This window comes from Hyaena hyaena, unplaced genomic scaffold (genome assembly GCF_003009895.1).
Source record: "Hyaena hyaena isolate Hyena2069 unplaced genomic scaffold, ASM300989v1 scaffold_960, whole genome shotgun sequence".
Classification (NCBI taxonomy): domain Eukaryota; kingdom Metazoa; phylum Chordata; class Mammalia; order Carnivora; family Hyaenidae; genus Hyaena; species Hyaena hyaena.
Genome location: NW_024081589.1, coordinates 225124 through 247646, shown reverse-complemented (window position 1 = coordinate 247646; position 22523 = coordinate 225124). Strand labels below are relative to the sequence as shown.

At 37.3% G+C, this 22523-nt stretch overlaps 1 protein-coding gene across 5 annotated transcripts in view; it reads right to left on the bottom strand.

Annotated features, from left to right (window-relative positions):
- CLCN5 (chloride voltage-gated channel 5) overlaps positions 1-22523 on the bottom strand; it is a 256472-nt gene that overhangs the window by 39144 nt on the left and 194805 nt on the right. For all 5 annotated transcript variants that reach the window (XM_039221177.1, XM_039221178.1, XM_039221180.1 and 2 more), the window contains one exon: positions 3863-4009. In XM_039221177.1, the coding sequence (XP_039077108.1) occupies positions 3863-4009 (147 nt within the window). The remainder of the gene's footprint in view (positions 1-3862; positions 4010-22523) is intronic.

The window sequence follows — 22523 nt, the reverse complement described above, 5'->3', positions numbered from 1 at the left end:
TCAATCCTTCTAGCCATCTGGAAAACAAGAACCACTTCTACTGCCTTTCAAGTTCCTTTTAACTAATCTTTTTAGTACGTGCTATTGTGCCTGGTACTAAATGTTAGTATGTTATGCACAGCCTCACCATTGACATCAACGACTTTATGACCTTTTTTTCTGTTGTTGTTATGTACATTAGGAAACTCCATGTGAAAACATTAAATAAAATAAAAATTAAAAGCTAAGCAAGAAAATTATATCACTAGAGAGGACAGTAAATGGACAGATTTTTGTGTGTGGCTCATAGAAAACAGCTTTGTTGCTTTATGGTGAGACGTTGTAAAAACAAGCAGTAATTCTCCTGTAACAGGCACGTAAAAAGTGGCAAAGGACTACTGCTGGAGAAACATATTCTATAGTCACAGGCAATGTCAAAATCTTGCCTGCCTTAGCTTTCAAGTCTATTAAATAAGAATAATAGACACTCTCTTGCCTCCATCATCTACTGAGAGCAATGTGAACACAAGAAGCACTTTGGTGATATAGATGCTATATGATATCATTTTCAATCAGAGGCAATAATCTGGATTAGCCAGAAGGTTTATTAGAGGTGCCCAGCTTCTAATTTGACAATAAATTATATTAAAATAATAACAATAATGACATTTGAAAGAAAAATATCTATCTTCCACCCACCCCCCAAAAAAGGAGGCGGCCAGCTTCAGTTTATGGATACCCTAACGTGACCACTTCATTTGGGCCAGTGGTTGTCATAACTGACTCACAAGAGTTTTAACTACACATAAGTGGGAGTGATATACAAAAACAAGTCCCTTTCACAGAAGTAGGCAAATATGAAAAACCATTAAATAGCAAACCATAAGTACCTTTCTTTTATGAACTTTAAATTCAGGGGATCTCTATGGGGCTCATGGGTGGCTCAGTTGGTTGAGTGACCGACTTCAGCTCAGGTCATGATCTCATGATTTGTGAGTTTGAGAGTGCTCAGTGCTGACGGCTCAGAGCCTGGAGCCTGTTTCAGAATCTGTGATTCCCTCTCTCTCTCTCTGCCCCGCTCACGCTCTGTCTCTCAAAAAATAAATAAACGTTAAAAATTTTTTAATAAAATAAAATAAATAAATTCAGGGACTCTCTTCTACTGTTACTGTCTTAAGGCACCCTTCCTAAACAATTTCTTATTATCCTTTGGAACCTGTGGTTTTCATACTGGTATGTTCTTCCCTAATTGGTCATCTCCTCAGAGAGGACTTCCTTGACCTTCCTAACTTTCTTAACCTTTCTAAAGTAGTATTCTTTGTTACCATCTATTATCCTACACTTTCTTTCTATCCTCATACTTATTATAATGGGTACTTAACTATGTAGTCTCTTTGCTTACTCATTAACCTGACTGGATCTAAATTTCAGATCAATGTGGATCTTATCCACATTAATCCCACCACTGTATCCCCACTGCCTATCAAAGCACCTGCTTCATAGCAGGTATTCAAAAAGTATTTGTTGAATGAATGGATGGAGGAGATTGTCCTCATGGTGACAATAAGGTTAATTCAAACTTCCTAGCATGACATCCAAGGCCCCACCTTATTTATTTGGGCTTATATTTTGCCTATTTATACCTCTGTATATTGTGCCTGCTGATATCTCTATAAAAGCTTGCTTCCTGCCTGGAATGCTCTTCTTCCTACTGAATAACTTATCTTTCATGGCCCTTCTCAAACACACCTTTTCTGTGAAATCTTTTCCAATCATAGACACACACAAACATACAAAATGCTTCCCCTAAATTCTTATAAGAGTTATAACACTTACAATATAGGCTTATAACAGAAATAAAATAACAATAATAATAATGAGAGCTAATATTTTAGTGAGCATTAGCTCCATGCCAGGTACAATTATAAGCACTTTATGTTACTATTTCATTTAATCCTGAAAATGACTCTAAGAGGTAGGTACTATCATAAGTACTTAATTAACGTTTGTTTAGTCAGCTAGAACCAACTTTATGAAGGCAGGGATGGTGCCTTAAAGCTTTGCTAATTCCCAGAACCTAGCAAAGTTTCTGTAATGTCATATGCCTCTCATACAAATTTGCTAAATAATAAATTCTGACAGTAGTTTCTTATCCTCTGACTTTATGCTGAGAATACCAATCCCAATCAGTTAAAGAATCAGACAGTAGTTTTAAGCAATTACACAGATTTATTATATTATATTTATTATATTAAAGTCTTTTCTAATTACAATAAGAAACTCAGAAGTCACAAAAGAAAAGGGTGAAATATCTGGCTATGTAAAGATTTTAATATTGCAGATTTTTAAAAAAAAATTCAAAACAAAAACCAGAAATGGAAAAAAATACACTCAACTTGCATTACACAAAACACTAATAATAATATATGAAGGGCTCCTAGAAAAACTTAAGATAATCAGCCCCTCAGAAAAATAGGAACATCATATAAACAGGAAACTTCCAGAAAAAGAAATTTAAGGGGTTAGTAAACATATGAAAATATGCTCAACTTCACTAATTTAAAAAAGTAAAAATTAAAACAATAATGAGTATTTCTTTCTGTCTTTCTTTTGCCTATTCTATTATAAAGATGAAAAAAGAATTTAACTATTTGGCACCAGCAAGGCTGTGGTCAAACAAGCACTCACACACTCATGCTAAGAAATGCTCTAATATACTTAAAAAATAAACACACACACAGAAGGTCATTCATTGCAACATTATTTGTAATAGCAAAAGATTGAAAACAACTGAAATATGCATCAATAGAAACTTGGTTAATTAAACTATCGTGCAGCTATACCATGGAAATTATATGCGGTTATTGAAAAGAATGATGGTACTGGCAAACCAAATAATAGATGGAGGGAATTCTCATTTTATGAATGTGTTCCCAATAATAAAAACCCAATTATAAAAGAGGGAATGGATTTTAAAGTTTTTTTAATGTTTGTTTATTTTTGAGAGAGAGAGAGAGGCAGACTGCAAGCTGGGGGAGGGGGAGAGAGAGGAAGACACAGAATCTGAAGCAGGCTCCAAGCTCTGAGCTGCCAGCACAGAGCCTGACATGGGGCTTGAACCCATGAACTGTGAGATCATGACCTGAACTGAAGTTGGTCACTCAACTGACTGAGCCACCCAGGTTCCCCCAAAGAGGGAACGGATTTGAACAGACACTTCATCAAAGAGGATATGAGGTTGGCAAGTAAGCACATAAAAGGATATTCAACATCGAAGTCATTAGGGAAATTTAAATAAAACCATGATGGGATAATACCTATTAGAATGGCTAAAATAAAAATTACTGAAAATACCAAGACCTGTTGAGGATGCGGAACAAGTGCAACTCATTACATAGCTAGTTCAGATATAAAACAGTTACAGCCACTCTGGAAAACAGTTTGGCAGTTTCTTACAAAGTTCAGCATACATTTACCACATGACCCAGTGATCCCACTTCAGGCTACACTACTGAGCAAGAAAAAAGGAATGAACAATTTGAATTAATCTCCAAGGGGTTAAGCTGAGTGAATGAAATCAGTCTCAAAGGTGACATACCATGTGACTTCATGCATGACACTTTAGAAAAGAAAAAGAAAAATACAAGGACAGAGAATAGATCAGTGGTTACCCGGGATTTGGGGTAGAGGGGGTCTGGCTGCAAAGGGGCAGGAAGGAATTCTTTTGTGGGTGTTGAACTATTTTGTATTCTGTTAGTAGTGGTGGTTACAAAAATCTATGCATGTGTTAAGACTCCTAAGATTGCACCAGATAACGAATTTTACTGTATGTACATTAAAAATAATTTTTAAAAAGATAAATTGTCATCAACAGTAATGATACCTTCTATTTCTCCATCTAAGGGAGGAACATCATCTCTCATGGAAAAATCCATAGCTGTCCCTGGTATGTCCATCAAGTCTTCATCACTAGAGCTGCTCCGGAAGCTATTGAAACTCCCCTGCTGAAAGCCTCTGTTATCCATGGCACCTGTACAGAAAGAAAAACAAGAGGCTCATTTCAATGACCTTCAAGCCCCTTACCACTTATCTTTCTTTTTATTGTGGCAACTACACATAAAATTTATCATTTCAAACATTTGAAACTAGACAATTCAGTAGCATTAAGTTCTTTTACAAAGTTTTGAAATCATCACTTCATTTCCAGAAATTTTTCATCATCACAGAAACTCTGTACCCAGTTAACATAATTCTCTCCCAACCCCCAACCCTGTATAACTGCTATTCTCTTTCTGTCTTCATGATATACCAGTTCCAGGTGTTTCATATAATCATATATAATATGTGGCTTTTTATGTCTGGCTTCATTCAATTCTCATAATGTTTTGAAGGCTTATCCATGTTATGACATGTATCAGTACTGTATTACATTGTCAGACTGAATAATACCCATTGTATGCATATACCACATTTTGTTTATCCATTCTTCAGTTGATGGACATTTAGGTAGTTTCCACCTTTTGAGTTACTACTTATTCTATTTTTTTATTGTTTAAGTATAGTTGACATACAATGTTATATTAGTTTCAGGTGTACAACACAAAGATTCAACAATTCTATACATTCTTCAATGCTTGCCACATGAGTATAGTCACAATCACTATACAACATTACTGCAATATTATTGACTCTATTACCTATGTTGTACTTTCTATCTCTGTGACTTATTTATTTTATAACTGGAGGTTTGTACCTCTTAACTCCCTTCACCTATCTTGCCCATTCCCCAACCCTCTCCCCCTCTGACAACCACCTGTTCTTTGGATTTGAGTCTGTTTGTTTTTGTTTTTGTTTTTTAGATTTCACACATAAGATAAATAATATTGTATTTGTCTTCCTCTGTCTTATTTCACTTAGTAGAATATCCTCTAGGTCCATCCATGTTGTTGAAATGGCAAGAGCTCATTCTTTTTTATGGCTGAATAATATTCCATTGTGTATGTATATCACATCTTCTTTATCCATTCATCTATCAAATGGACACTTGGGTTGCTTCCATATCTTAGCTACTATAAGTAATACTGCAATAAACATAGGGGGTACATATGTCTTTTTCAAATTAGTGTTTTCATTTTCTTTAAGCAAATACCCAATAGTGGAATTACTGGATCATGTTATTACTATTTTGAATTAAGGAACCCCCATACTGTTTTCCACAGTGATTGCACCAATTTACATTCCCACCAACAGTGCACAAGAGTTCCCTTTTCTCCACATCTTTGCCACACTTATTTCTTGTCTTTTTGATACTAGCCATTCTAAGTGATGTGATGTGATATCTCATTGTGGTTTTGCTTTACATTTACCTGATGATTAGTGATGTTAAGCATATTTTCATATGTCTGTTGGCCATCTGTAGGTCTTCTTTGGAAAAATTTTAATCAGTGTTACCACTTATTCTTATGTTTTCTTTCATGTTCTTACTTGGACAATATAGACATGCAAACCACTTAGTATATTCAGTTACCCTTCAGATGTAATATACCTCTACTCTTGCCATGTAGTTAATAGTAGCTTTTTGAGAACCATGGAAAAAAGAACCAAATGAGGACATGTGTACAAAACTCATGGAAGGTCACAAGTAATCAACAGAAATAAAAACTACACATCACTACTGAGAAATGTCCTGGCCATTTAGGAGTGGAGAAACATTATTTTATGGCTCTGATTCTCCCAGAGCTCATAACACAATGCAGATGCACAGAAATAAAGAGGCATATTATGCCATTTAGTGTTGCTCTCTGCTCATGAATTTAATATTAATGATGAAACATTTCCTACATCCCACATGTGAATCTTCATATTATAAATTTTACTCAAAAAAATCTTAGTATGTTGATTTTAAAAAACATTAGAGTCAACTTTACTTCACCTAGCCCTGCCCCCTCTTCCCATTTTTTTAATGAAATCTTGATCCAAAATCATAGTCAGCATAGGTCTTTTGGATTTGGCAAACAATATTCCTTTTGAGGTATTCCAATTCTTTTAAGAAACTTCTTACTTTAGGTTATCTGAACTATGTGTGATGAATGTGGAAAAATCAGATGGGGTAAATTAAGCAATAGGGCTGAAAAACTGGAGCAACAAATAAATTAAATATTTTAAACACCGAGAATAAAGGATAAAGAACCAACATTTGCCAGGTACTTATCAAGTTTTAGGTGTGTGCTTAAACTGAATTCTTTCACTTAACTTTTCCCGTGTTCCTATGCTGTAGCATTATCATTCCTAGTGTACCTGAGAAAACAAACTCAGAGAGGCTAAGTATTTGCCCAGTTAATATTTTTTTTAAAAGTTAAGCTCTAAATCATGTGTTCAGCTTCATAATAACTCATGTGTAATAGAGACCAGCTTGACTGAAGTGTGAGTGACACTTATGAACCACCTATTGTGCACAAATCATTGTGGGACAGTGGGACAGATACAAAACTTATGTGAGGCAAGCCAGATGACCTGTAGATTGAGAGACAAAGATTTGAGAGTTATCAACATCAAGGTGTTGGTTGAAACCAAGAGAACAGATATCCCAAGGGAAACTTGCCATTCACTTATGGATAAGGGCAAATATAAAGAAAAGAAATGCATTCCCAGTCTCCTCCCTTAATATGCACAAATAACTTGAACTCTGTACAGACATGAACAGTAAGATCCCTAGGAATATTACCATGCTTCTGTGGTGATAAATGGTCAAGTAGGGAAGGTAGGATCATTGATGCAAAGGTATTAATAATGTACAAACTGATGGATCATAAAACCATTTCCTCAGCTAACACAAACTCTAACCTTGTTATGTGGATCAAATGGGTCCTAGGGTGTTAAGAATCCATGCTCTGTGGACTTAGCTGAGCTCCTTTGCTGCTGCTCACCAATCCTTCATCCTCACTGGACTCTTTCCCCTCCCCCTGCTCTACCTGCTTCCTTCATTCCCCTTCTTCAAGCACCCCTGCAATAATGTGCTTACACAGAATGTCTTGTCTCAGTTGCTGCTTCTAGGGAAACTGACTCACCACAGGATCCTTAGCAGTTTTTTCCTATTACTAACAACACAGAGGAAACCCTGAATTTGTCTGTCTTCCCTCGTGTCATCCAGGAAGAAATGCTTTTACTTTTTATTTAAGAAGAACCCCTGTACTTTGCTCTGTATCTGGCTGAGATCACAGATCCTTCTCTCCCTTAATCTGATTCATTTGATTCTTTAAAGAAACCTACTATCTCTAGCTCTCATCTCTACCTCAAGCTCTAGTTTTGAATTCCCAAGAATTCTACCTGACACTTCTGTTGCTACTTCAAATTCAACAGGATTAAAATGAAAAAATGCAGTAGAAATAACATCAATTTAAATACAAATCACAAAATCCACATAAGATGTTCCCTGTCCTCACCCTCCACCTCAGCTTTCCTTTATAAATGCAGTTGGCATTAGAGTCCATATTTGTAGTTAATATTTGTCTAGCTCTGGATTCATTACATTCAACAAACCTACAAAAAGCACTCTAATTCAAGAGTAGGTATTCTGGTTTCTAGAAATCTTAGCTAAAAACAAGCATCATTTTACCTGGTGAGAAGAACTCAGGCTAATAGGGTGACACAACTCAAGAGGTTTTCTTTCTGTTTAAATTTATTAAATGACCATGAAGTCCATATATTGACTAGCACTGAAAAAAAAAGCAAGAAAACTTGCAAAATGACTTAGAATCCTTTCTCTCTCTCTCCACTGCTTACATGTTTCATTCAGGAAATGATGTAAAATACACAGTGCCAGCAACTCTGCATCAGCCACACAAATCATAGGAAGAAAAAGTATGGGGAGTCCAAAAATAATTTATGTCTGGCTTTGGAATATGTCCTGTAGTCATTTTTCAGATGGGTGTACCTATTGTTCTGGGAATTCATTAAAACAAAATAATGACACTACAGGATGAAGACTCACAAAGGAGTAGCTGGAAAACTTATCAGTTTCCCCATAGGGACCTTAAAAACTCCTTCCTGTAACCCACTGACACAGAAAAATTCCAGCTAAATTGAGCTGCCTCATTCTAAACATTTCCTGGAGCAGCTATCTGCTTCACTGTTTGGGTTATAAAGTGCTTCCTTAATAAGTACATAGGAATAAAGTGTCAACAAAAGAAAATTAGAAGTAGCAAGTAAATCAAACAAAACAGATGCTATAAATAGGAGTTCATAAAGGAAATAAGCAAAATTAGTAAAACTTAAAAGTGATATCTGCCTATGGATAATCCATTCTGGTATAGCCGTTGGTTTTATTTTGCAGATATAAAAACTTCAAGGGGTGCCTGGGTGGCTCATTCAGCCAAGTGTCCAACTTTGGCTCAGGTCATGATCTCACAGTTCATGGGTTCCAGCTCCACGTCAGGCTCTGCCTAGAGCCTGCTTATGATTCTATGTCTTCTTCTCTCCCTCTCTTCCCCTCCCCCACTCACATTCTGCTCTCTCAAAAAATGAATAAGCATAAAAAAGATAACTTCAAGAAAGGGGCTCCTAGGTGGCCCACTTGTTTAAGCATCTGACTCTTGATTTCAGCTCAGGTCATGATCTCACGGTTTGTGGGTTCAAGCCCCATGTTGGGCTCTGGGCTGACGGTGTGGAGTCTGCTTGGGATTCATTCATTCATATTCTGTCTCTCTCTCAAAAATAAAATAAATAAACTTTTTAAAAAGTTCAAGAGAAAAAATTAAAGCAGCAGAATAATGAGGAAATAAAGTTCCTTACAGTTGAGATTTAAACCCGCAGGCAGTTAAACTCCAAGCCCAGTGTTCTTTCCACAAGTTTGTGGCTTCACTATGACATGTCAGTCCAGGAAAAGGCATGTCTGGAATAAATCAAACCTTTAGATGGTCACAAACCTGAGATCAGCCAGAATTTAGGGTAGGACAGGAACAAAGTAAAGGGATTTGATATATTATCCCAACTAGTAGATTGCATATATGGCTTGCCATATAATAGAGGGCTGGGGAGGAAGTCAATTAGGGGGAAATGCTTGGTTGATATTTGTGTTACACAACTGACTGACACTTTCAGCTTAAAGACACTTTTAGTGCCTTCTGCCACTTTCTTGCTTAAAAATCATAAAGCTGGTTCCCCAAAGCCTATAGGGTTAAGTTTAAATTCCTTTGCAAGGCATTCAGAGCCCTATCAAATTTAGATCCCATCTATCCAGACAGACTTATCTTCTGCTACAAATTTATTATACTCCATATAAGCCATGTACTTTTACACACCCATGCCTTTGCTCAGGCCAGATACTCTATCTAGAATCCCATCCAGTCCCCCATCCTCTTTTCAGCCTGATTAAATCCTACTCAATCCATCTAGGGCCAGCTCAAATAGGCTTTTTCTCAACACCTCCTTTGTTGAGGTATATATGTTGGTTACATAATCTCTACCACTTAAGTCTTGTGACTACACCAAGCTCTTCTCATTTCTGTTGTCCCAGCAACTCTAGTGCTGTTCCAGAGTAGGTAGGTGTTCAATAAAACCTTCCTAAGGAGGATTCCAGTTGGACAGGAAGAAGTAATAGTCAACCACATATTTATATGGCAGGCCCTCAATAAACCTATGCCTTGCACTGTGATGGTAGGAAACCAAGGATACAAAGAACATTTGTTACCTTGTCAATACTCTCAAGGAATTTATTATCTAGTTGGGGAGAAAACTTTCACATAGTGCAATTTGCACAATAGCTAAGTGCTAAACCATTAGAATGAAAGTACAATTGACATTCAGAAAATGGAGAGGAGACTGTAAGCCAGAGAAGGCTTCATGGAGGAGAGAGGGTATTCCAGGCACAGGGGGATAAAAACGGCCAAAGGCTTGAGAATGAGGCTGGAATTTGTGCTTGCCTAGAGAACAGGGTAGCTGTTTGTGAGCAAATGAATGGAGATAGATCATGAAGGACTTGGGAAGCCAATGAGGTCACTGTGGTTTTTGAGGAGCAACATGAGAAAAACATGATTTTAAGATGTAAGTATAGCAGCAGTGGGCTGAAAGAGAGAGAGGTAAAGAGCTAGGAAGGCAGTTCGCTACTTCTTGGTTAAAATGCAGGTAATTTAGGAAGGAGGAGGGGTACATATTCCCAAGGCTGTGCTGAAAGAGCCAGGTGTGTGTGGTGGGGGATGGCACTAGTTTACGGTATACCATACTGACATCTTGTTTTACTAGTGACAGTGACATATGTTGGTTCATATAAATTAATATTTCCATCTCAACTAGCGTGCTTGGCAAAAAAAATGTGCAAACAAAAGGGAGGGCTGATACATATGGCCCTTCAATGAATATATAAAAGTATATCATACATTCCAAAGCTAACAAGCACAAAGAAGCAATGAACTTTTCTATTTCTTAATTTTGCTCCACAAAAATATCTGTGGACCTGCACACGGCATTCTGTGTAATATATGCCAGATGCTGCCAAAGTGGAAAAGAGAAAATGTAAGAGGAAGAAAAACTTGAGAGGCATTATAGAATCTACCAAGATACAAGTAGCATCATGTTATTAAAAACAAAACATTAAGACAATACTAGGGGCACCTGGGTGACTCAGTCGGTTAAGCGTCTGACTTTGGCTCAAGTCATGATCTCACAGTTCATGAGTTCGAGCCCCGTGTTGGGCTCTGTGCTGACAGCCTGTTTCAAGTTCTATCTGTCTGTCTGTCTCTCTCTCTCTCTCTCTCTCTCTCTCTCTTTCTCTCTGTCCCTCCTCCATGCATGCTCTGTCTCTCAGAAATAAACATTAAAAATTTTAAAAACACATTAAGACAATTCTAAGTATAACACTAAAGGTGATAAGGACTGGCACACATATAAAATCAGGTTTGGGCTACTCGTTATACTTTGAGCTACCTGAGGACAGGGTAACTTAAATTTTTGTTCCCAAGTGCCTGACACAAAGAGGGAGCTCAGTAAATAATGTAGTTTATAGTCCAGTTCCAGTTTTAGTTACTTTATCTTAAGAAGTAGAAATGAATTGCAAACTTTGGAGAGTAGTGTTGAAGATGCTAGCAGGTGCTTATTTCAGAGGATTGGGACAATCCTTAAGCCAAGGCACTTTCTCTGTCAAAATTATGGGTAAAAAAAAATTTAGGAGAAATAATAGTGCTGCATCTTACAACGTAATTCTTCATCCGGGAGACCTCCTCACAGATTAAGTACAGGTTATGAGAAAAGACAGGACACAAAGCAGGAAGTACCAGAGCAGCAGTTCTGAAACATTTTGATCTCAGGATCTCTTTAGTCCTCAAAATTATTGAGGAGATTAAAGAGCTTTTACTAATATGGGTTCTATCTATAGCTATTGACTGTATTAGAAATTAAAACACATAAATGTTAAAAAATACTTATTGATGCATTTAAATACAGTAATCTCAAATCACTATATATTAACATCTTTTGGAAAGAATAAATTCTACATTTTCCAAAAACAAAATTAGTGAGAGGCATTTGGAAATCATTTTAATATCTTCCTTAATGGAAGACAGCTGGATCCTGGTTCACATCTTCCATTAGCCATAGGAGCGATGACATCATCACCTGTCACACAGCCTCTTAAAAACTCCACTGTTTATTCATTTTTGATCTTGAAGAGCCCTCAAAAGTCTCAGGAGCCTCCAGGCCACGCTTTGAGAACTGCTGGACCAGAGAAGGAACATAAATGGAGAAACTATATTTGGACAACACTCATGACTGGTGAGACAGAGGAAGAGGACAAGCCAGTCAGAAGAGGCCATGTTGGCTGCTGTGACAGTAAAGAAAGTGACAAACCAATATTTTCTATACTTTTTTTTCCCAAAGGAGTAATAGCCTTGATATATAAAGAGATATTTCAAACCACTAAAACTGGATCCAAACAGATGAACAGAAAAAAGACATTAATAGATAATTTATTAAAGAAAAGAAACAAGAAGGTTTTAAAAATTCAGAGAAACTAAAATTAAAATAATGTGCTACCTTCTTTTAGTAGATCAGTTTTTCTTTGGTTTTATCTCAGAGATTCTTCAAATGTGAGAACATCTTGTTATAAAAGATATCAAGAGAGAAATTAACAACATGCTTAGAGAAATGACATGAGGAGGTTCAAGGACAAGGGTCTGTCACAACTGACAAAGACAATGCTCAAAGTTACAGACCACTTTCACTTTGGAATAAATGAGTAAAACTCCTAAAAATAAGGAGAATTTTTTCCAACACTATAAGACTGATATCACAAGGGAAACTATGAACATACTTTATCAGATCAACAGATAAAACTTTAAAAGCCATAATTATTTTAACAGATGTCAAGAGTGGATTTCTTAAATTTACATTTATTCTGGATTAAAAATTGTTTAATATTCCAAGTGGAGGGTTTCTTTCTTGACATGATATATAATATCTAAGTTAAAACCAAGCTGCAAAATAGCATTCTCTTTAATAGAGGAAGGCAATGATGCCTCCTGTTGCCAATTATATTTAATAGGATACAAGAAAAACTTTAAGATGAAAAAAGTGAAGAATGTTTACAGGCAAGGAAGAAAGACGATATTCTGATGTTTGGACTGCATAACATCTATCTATACAACTCTAAGAATAATAACTAAAATAACTAAATACATGAATTCAGAAATCACAAGGTCAATATGCAAGAAACAACTACAGTGCTATGTACTACCACAGAAGTAGAAAATACAATTACTTATGACAGAGACATGAACTCAAAATACAATACTACTTCAAAATTTATAGGGGCCATTGGATGACTCAGTTGGTTAAATGTTAAACTTTGGCTCAGGTCATGATCTTGTGGTTCCTGAGTTCAAGCCCCACATCGGGCTCCCTGCTGTCAATGCAGAGCCCACTCCAAATCCTGTCTCCCTCTCTCTCCCAAAAATAAACATTTTTAAAAAATAAAAATTCAAATAGTAGGGGGAAAAGGAAGATATAAAGCAAAAGATTTATCGTGCTCTTGGATGGAAAGTCTCAATATAGTAAAAATGAAACAGATACTAAATTGAATTGTATTACATCTACATATTAAAGTCCCCATGGCATCTTTATACAACTTAAAAGATTGTGAAATTCATCTAGAAGAATAAGTAGGCAAGGATACTAGTGTGTGCATTATCTTTTTTAAAATTCAATTTACTTAAACTAAAAACAAAAACATGAACATTTTGCCCATGTCTACCACTCCCACCCCGTCATTTCTGGAAACCACCAATCTATAAACTACATGTATCTATAAACTCAGTTTTTCTTTTTAGATTGCACATATAAGAGAGATCATTAGGCATTTGTCTTTCTCTGAGTTATTTTACTTAGCATAATGCCCTCAAGGCCCATCCATATTATTGCAAATATCAAGATTTAATCTATTTTATGGTTAATAGTCCATCATGTGTGTGTGTGTGTGTGTGTGTGTGTGTGTGTGTGTGTTTCATTCTTTGTCAATCCATCCACTGATGGACACTTGGATTGTTTCCACATCTTGGCTATTGGTAAATAATGCTGCAACAAACATGAGGGGTACATATATCTTTTGAAACCAATATGTTTGTTTTCTTTGGGCAAATACACAGTAGTGGAACTACTGGATCATATGTAGCTCTATTTTTAATTTTTTAAGAAACTTCCATACTGTTTTCCAAACTGGCTGCCTCAATTTACATTCCTACCAACAAATGCACAGGGAGCCCCTTTTCTCCACATCCTCACCAACACTTATTTTTAGTCTTTTTGAGAATAGACATTCTGACAGGTGTGAAGTAATATCTCATTGTGGTTTTGATTTGCATTTCCCTGATGATTAATGATGTTGAGCATCTTTTCATGCAACTGTTGACCATCCATATGTCTTCTTTAGAAAAGTGTCTGTTCAGATCTTCTATTTTTAAATTGGATTTTTTTATTATTGACTTTTATAAGTTCTTTATATATACATTGGATATTAGTCCCTTAACAGATATAATTTAAAAATATTTTCTCCCATTCAGTAAGTTGCTTTTTCACCCTGTTGATGGTTTCCTCTGCTGTCCAGAGGTTTTTAGTACCATGTAGACCCACTTTTTTATTTTTCCTTCTGTTGCCCCTGCTTTTGGTGTCAGTTTAACCAAATATCATCAATACCCAAGTGAAGGTATTGTTTTTCTTCTATGATTTTATGGTTTCAGGTCTTATATTAAAATCTTTAGCCATTTTGAGTTAACTTCTGTGCCTGGTGTAAGTCAGTGGTTCAGTTTCATTCTTTTTGCATGTAGCTATCCAATTTTCCCAACACCATTTATTAAAGAGACTGTCTGTCCTTTCCCCACTGTACATTCTTGACTCCTTTAGTGTAAATTAATTGACTGTATATGTGTAGGCTTAATTCTGGGCTTTCTCTCCTATTCCACTGATTACATATATGCTTTTATGCCAATACACACTGGTTTAATTTGCTTTGTAACACAATTTTCTTTTAATTTTTTAAAGCATTTATTTTTGAGAGACAGAGAGAGACAGAACATGATCAGGGGAGAGGCAGAGAGACAGAGGAAGACACAGAATCCGAAGCAGATTCTAGGCTCTGAGCTCTCAGCACAGAGCCCATGCGGGGCTCCAACTCATGAACTGCAGGATCATGACCTGAGCCAAAGTCAGACGCTTAACTAACTGAGCCACCCAGGCATCCCTGTAATAATAGTTCTAAATCAGGGATCATGATACTTCCAGCTTTGCTCTTCTTTCTCAAGATTGCTTTGGCTATTGGGGGTCTTTTATGGTTCCATACACATTTTAGAATTGTTTGTTCTATTTCTATGAAAATGACACTTTAATTTTGACAGGGATTGCATTGAAACTGTGCATTGTTTTGCATAGTATGGACATGTTAACAATATAAATTCTTCTAATCCATGCGCATGGATATATTAGTTTTAGTCCTCTTCACTTTAGATACATTTTATTTCTTTTTCTTGACTAATTGGTCTGACTAGGACTTCCAGTACATTTATTCCAATGTTGAATAAAAGTGGTGAGACTGGCTGGGCCACCTGACTGGCATGCGACTTTTGATCTCAGAGTTCTAAGTGTAAAGATTACTTACAAATAAAATCTTAAAAAACAAAAACGGGGGCGCCTGGGTGGCTTAGTCGGTTAAGCGTCGGACTTTCACTTAGGTCATGATCTCGCGGTTCGTGGGTTCGAGCCCCGCATCGGGCTCTGTGCTGACTTCCAGCTCAGAGCCTGGACCCTGTTTCAGTCTGTGACTCCCTCTCTCTCTGACCCTCCCCTGCTCACGCTGTCTCTCTCTCTCCTAGAAATAAATAAATTAATTAAAAAACAAAACAAAAACAAAAAAACAACAGTGAGCATGGGAATCTTTGTCTTTTCCCTGATCTTAGATGAAAAGCTTTCAGCTTTTCAATACTGAGTATGCTGTTAGCTGCAGGCTTCTCATATATGGCTTTTATTATGTTTTGGTATGTTTCCTCTATACTCGCTCTGTTGAGACTATTAGTCATAAATTAATGTTGAATTTTGTCAAATGCTTTTTCTGCATCCACTGAGATGATCACACGATATTTGTCCTTCATTTTTTTAATAAGGTGTACCACACTGACTTATTTGCAGATGTTGAACCACCCTTACTTATATCCCTGGAATGAGTCCCACTTGATTGTGGTATATGAACCTTTCAATGCATTGCTGAATTTGGTTTATGGAATTTTATATCTGTGTTCATCAGATACATTGGGCCTGTAACCTTCTTTTTTTTTTTTTAATGTTTTATTTATTTTTGAGAGAGAGAGACAGCGTGAGCAGGGTAGGGGCAGAGAGAGGGGCAGACACAGAATCCGAAGACAGGCTCCAGGCTCTGAGCTGTAAGCACAGAGCCTAATGCGGGGTCTGAACCCACGAACTGTGAGATCATGACCTGAGCTGAAGTCGGATGCTTAACCGAATGAGCCACCCAGGCGCCTCTGTAATCTTCTTTTCTTGTGTAATTTTCTCATCTTGTAGTAGCAGGGTAATGCTAGCATCATAAAATACATTTGCAAAAATTCCTTACTCTTCTATTTTTTTGGGAGAATTTCAGAAGGATTACAATCAATTTTTCATTGAATGTTTGCTAGAATATACCAGTGAAGCCATCTGGTCCAAGACTTTTGTTTTTTGGGAGGTTTCTGATTACTGATTCAATTTCCTTACTAGTAATTACTCTGTCACAATTTTCTATTTCATCTTGATTCAGTCTTGGTAAATGTACGTTTATAGGAGTTTATCCATTTCTTTTAGGTTGTCCAATTTGTTAATGTACGCTTTTTCATAGTAGTCTCTTATGATCTGTGGTATCAGCTGTAACATCTCCCGCTTTCATTTCTGATTTTATTTGAGTCCCTTCTCTTTTTCTTCCTGGTGAGTCTAGCTAAATGTTTGTCAGGTTGGTTTATCTTTCCAAAGAATCAGATCAAGTTTTCATTGATCTTTTCTATTGTATTTTTAGTCTCTATTTCTTTTATTCCTGCTCTAATCTCTGTTATTTCCTGCCTCCTAATAACATTCAGCTTTCTGTCTTTTTGTTTCTCTAGTTCTTTCAGTTGTAAAGTTCAATTGTTTACTTGAGACTTTTGGTTCTTTGCATGTGCATTTATCACAATGAACTTTCCTATTAGAAATGTTTTTGTCAGGGGCACATGGGTGGCTCAGTCAGTTAAATGTCCAGCTCTTGATTTAGGCTTAAGTATTGATCCCAGGATCGTTAGACTGAGGCCCATGTTGGGTTCCACACTCAGCGTGAGGCCTGCTTAAGATTCTAATTCTCTCTCTCTCTCTCTCTCTCTCACTCTTTCCCTCTCTTCCACTCCCTCCCTCCCTCTCTCCCCACCTCTCATACTCTCTAAGATAAAAATAGAATAATAAAATAATTTAAAAAAAAGAAATGCTTTTCCGACATCTCATAAATTATGGTGTGTTACATTTCTATTTTCATTTGTCTCAAGGTAGTTTTGAAATTCTCTTTCAATTTCTTCATTAATCCATTGACTAGTCAGTAGCATGTTACTGAAACTCCAGATATTTATGAGTTTTCCATTTTCTTAAATGTAAATATGGGAGAAATGGTTGTGTTGTGCAGAAGCTGCGGGCATCCTGTGATTGGTGGATCCTTTTACCTCGAGTAAAGGGCAACAAAGTCCTTAGTAGTTTGTTTGACAGTGAGAAGACCTCAGGACAGCTGCGAAAGATTCCAAGTCAGCACACAGATGCAGGTCTTACAGAAAATTAGAATTTCAAAAAAGGGAAACTGGGGAGGACATAAAAAGTGGCTTAAGAAACTGCTCAGAGGAAGTGCTGGCAAAGAGAAATTGCACCCAACAGAGTAAAACAAGGCTACCGCAAGAAGCAAGCCAAAGTACACATGGTGGAGAGTCCCAAATACCACTACGAGTAGGGAAATAAAATAACCAAACACTCAACAAGAGAAACCAAGAGACACCATTCAAAAAACACTTCCTGAACGGACAGGCCCTGAACAGTCAAAGAGCCCTCTTTAATTCAGCAGCACTCATGCAAGGGCAGAGTGCATAACAAGCTTTTAAAATTGACAAGAGATAGAAAGGTAACCAAAAAGATGAAACAGAATAACTCTCCTCCAAAGAAATTCCAGAAAGAAATGACAGCTAAAGAACTGTTCAAAACAGATATAAGCAACATAACTGAACAAGAATTTAGAACAATAGTCATAAAATTAATCGCTGGGCTTGAAAAAAGCATGGAAGACATCAGGGAAACTATTGCTACAAACACTATGGAGCTTAAAAATAGGTGCAGTGAAATAAAATATGCTATAAATGAGATACATAATAAAATGGAGGCATCCAATGCACGAATTGAGGAGATAAAAAGGAGAATTAGTGATTTAGAAACCACAATTATAGAACAAGGGGCAGCTGAGAAAAAGAGAGATAAATTGATCCAGGAACACAAAAGGAGAGTTCAACAGCTCAGCAATACAATCAAACGGAAAAATATCCATATCGTAGGAATTCCATAAGAGGAAGAGGGAGGGAAAGGTGCTGAAGGAGTCCTTGAACAAATTATAGCAGAGAACTTCCCAAACCTGCGGAGGGAAGTAGACACTGACATTCAAGAGGAACAGAGAACTCAGACGTAACATGAATCGATCTTCTGCACGACATTATCATAGTGAAAATGGAAAAATATAAGGACAAACAGAGAATTCCGAAAGCAGCTATGGATAAAAGGACCCTAACATACAAAGGGAAACCTATCAGAGTGGTGACAGACCTATCTACTGAAACTTGGCAGGCCAGTAAAGGAATGGCAGGAGATCTTCAATGTGATGAACAGAAAATATATGCAGCCAAGAATCCTCTATCCAGCAAGCCTGCCATTCAGAATAGAAGGAGAGATCAAAGTCTTCCCAAATAAACAAAAATTGAAAGAATTTGTCACCACTAAACCAGTTCTACAGGAAATCCTGAGGGGGACTCTGAGGGATATGTTGCAAGGAACTCAAGATACCAGAGACACCACCACAAGCATGAACCCACAAAGGACACAATGACTCTAAACCCATATATTTCTTTTTTTTTTTAATGTTTTCTTTATTTCTAGGAGAGAGAGAGAGAGACAGCGCGAGCAGGGGAGGCTCAGAGAGAGAGGGAGTCACAGACTGAAACAGGCTCCAGGCTCCGAGCTGGAAGTCAGCACACAGCCCGACGCGGGGCTCGATCCCACAAACCGCGAGATCATGACCTAAGCGAAAGTCGGACGCTTAACCGACTAAGCCACCCAAGCGCCCCTGAACCCATATATTTCAATAATAACACTGAATGTAAATGGGCTGAATACTCCGATCAAAAGACACAGGATAGCAGAATGGATAAAAAAAAAAAAATCCATCTATTTGCTGTCTACAAGAAACTCATTTTAGACTGGAGGAAACCTTCAGATTGAAAGTGAGGGGATGGAGAAATATCTATCATGCTGAAGCCAAAAGAAAGCTGGAGTAGGTATACTTATATCAGAAAAACTGAACTTTTTTTTTTTTGCCTCCACTTTTATTTTATTTCTTTAACAGTATATTGTCAAGTTGGATTCCGTATAACACTCAGTGGTCATCCCCACAAGTGACCTCCTCCATGCCCATCACCCCCCTTCCCGTCCTCCCAACCCCCATCAGTAACAAGGGATGAAGAATGGCATTATATAATAATTACAGGGTCTATCCATCAGGAAGGGCTAACAATTATAAATGTCTACGCACCAAATACGGCAGCACCCAAATACATAAAACAATCAAAACAGAAACAATCTTATGGATAAGAATGTGCTAATAGCAGGGGACTTTAATACTCTACTTACAGCAATGGATAGATCAACTAGACAGAAAATCACTAAAGAAGCAATGGACTTGAATGACATATTGGACCAGATGGATTTGACAGATATATTTAGAACTCTACATCTTGAGGCCATGGAATTCACTTTCTTCTCAAGAGCTCATGGCACATTTTCCAAGATAGATCACTTCCTGGGACATAAAGCAGCCCTCCATAAATATAAAAGAATTGAGATCATACCACGCACACTGTCAGATCACAATGCAATGAAACTTGAAATCAACCACAGGAAGAAGTCTGGAAAACCTCCAAAAACATGGAGGTTAAAGAACAGCCTACTAAAGAACAAATGGGCCAATCAGGCAATTAGAGAATAAATGAAAAAATATATGGAAACAAATCAAAACGAAAATACAACAATCCAAACCTTATGGGATGCAGCAAAGGCAGTCCTAAGAGGAAAGTACATTGAACTGCAGGTGTATTTCAAGAAATTAGAAAAAGTGCAAATACAAAATCCAACAGTGCACCTAAATGAACTAGAGGGAAAGCACCAGGAGCACCTCAAACCCAGTAGGAGAAGAGAAATAATAAAAATCAGGGCAGAAATAAACAATATAGAATCAAAAAAAAAAAAACAAAAAACAGTTGAACAGATCAATGAAACCAAGAGTTGGTTTTTGGAAAAACTAAACAAAATGGACAAACCTCTAGCCAGGCTTCTCAAAAAGAAAAGAGAGAGGACTCGAATAGACAAAATCATGAACGAAAAAAGACTTATTACAAAGAACCCTCAGAAATACAAGCACTTAGGGGCGCCTAGGTGGCTCCGTCCGTTAAGCGTCCAACTTCGGCTCAGGTCATGATCTCACGGTCCGTGGGTTGGAGCCCCACTTCAGGCTCTGTGCGGACTGCCAGCTCAGAGCCTGGAGCCTGTTTCAGATTCTGTATCTCTCTCTCTGACCCTCCCCTGCTCGCTCGCTCTCGCTCTCTCTCTCTCTCAGAAATAAATAAAACAAATACAAGCAATTATCAGGGAATACAATGAAAAATTATATGCCAACACATTGGACAACTTAGAAGAAATGGACACATTCCTAAACGCACCCTCACTATCAAAATTCACAAGGGAAGAGATAGAAAATCTGAACAGATGCATAACTAGTGAGGAAATCGAATCAGTTATCCAAAATCTCCCAACAAATAAGAGCCCCGGGCCAGATGGCTTCCCTGGGGAATTTTACCAGACATTGAAAACAAAATTAATACCCATTCTTCTCAAGCTATTCCGAAAAAATACAAATCGAAGGAAAACTTCCAGACTCATTTTACGAAGCCAGCATCACTTTGATTCCCAAGCCAGACAGAGACCCAGCAAAAAAGAGAACTACAGGCCAATATCCTTGATGAATAAGGATGCAAATATCCTCAACAAGATACTTGCAAATCGAATCCAACATCACATAAAAAAATTATCTATGATAATCAAGTGGGATTTATTCCTGGGTTACAGGGCTGGTACAATATTCACAAATTAATCAATGTGATATATCACATTAACAAAAGAAAAGAGAAAAACCATCTGATCCTGTCGATAGATACAGAAAAAGCATTTGACAAGATATAGCATCCCTTCTTAATAAAGACCCTCGAGGAAGTCGGGATAAAAGGAACTTACCTAAATATCATAAAAACCATCTATGAGAAGCCCTCAGCTAACATCATCCTCAATGAGGGAAAAAACTGAGAGCTTCCCCCCTGAGATCAGGAACATGACAGGGATGTCCACTCTCACCAATGTTGTTTCACATAGTGCTGGAAGTCCTAGCATCAGCCATCAAACAACAAAAGGAAATAAAAGGCATCACAATTGGCAAAGAAGAAGTCAAACTTTCACTTTTCGCAGACAACCTGATACTCTACATAGAAAACCCAACAGACTCCCACCAGAAGCCTACTAGAAGTGATCCATGAATTCAGCAATGTTGCAGAATACAAAATCAATGTATAGAAATTGGTTGCATTTTTATACACCAATAATGAAGCAACAGAAAGAGAAATCAAGAAACTGATCCTATTCACAACTGCACAAAAAAACATAAAATACGTAGGAATAAGCCTAACCAAAGATATAGGAGATCTGTATGATGAAAACTATAGAAAACTTATAAATGAAAGTAATTGAAGAAGACACAAAGAAATGTAAAAACATTCCATGCTCATGGATAGGAAGAATAAATATGTTGAAATGTCATTACTACCCAAAGCAATCTACACATTCAATGCAATCCCAATGAAAATTGCACCAGCATTCTTCTCAAAGCCAGAACAAGCTATCCTAAAATTTGTATGAAACCACAAAAGACCCTGAATAACCAAAGTAATATTGAAGAAGAAAACCAAAACAGGAGGCACCACCATCCTAGACTCTAGACTCTACTACAAAGCTGTCATCATGAAGACAGTATGGTATTGGCACAAAAACAGACACATAGATGAATGGAATAGAATAGAGAACTCAGAACTGGACCCACAAGTGTATGGCCAACTAATCTTTCACCAAGAGGGAAAGAGTATCCAATGGAAAAAAGACAGCCTCTTTAACAGATGGTGTTGGGAGAACTGGACAGCAACATGCAGAAGAATGAAACTAGATCATTTTCTCACACCATACACAAAATAAACTCAAAATGATAAAGGACCTAAATGTGAGACAGGAAACCATCAAAACCCTAGAAGAGAAAGCAGGAAACAACCTCCTTGACCTCAACTGCAGCAATTTCTTACTTGACACATCCCCAAAAGCAAGGGAATCAAGAGCAAAAATGAACTCTTGGGACCTCATCAAGATAAAAGGCTTCTGCACAGCAAAGGAAACAATCAAGAAAACTAACAGGCAACTGACAGAGTGGGAAAAGATAGTTGCAAATGACATATCAGATAAAGGGCTAGTATCCAATATCTATAAGGAACTCCTCAAACTCCACACCTGAAAAACAAACAATCCAGTGAAGAAACGGGCAGAAGACATGAACAGACACTTCTCCAAAGAGGACATCCAGATGGCCAACAGATACATGAAACGATGCTCAGTGTCCCTCATCATCAGGGAAATACAAATCAAAAACACACTGAGATACCACCTCA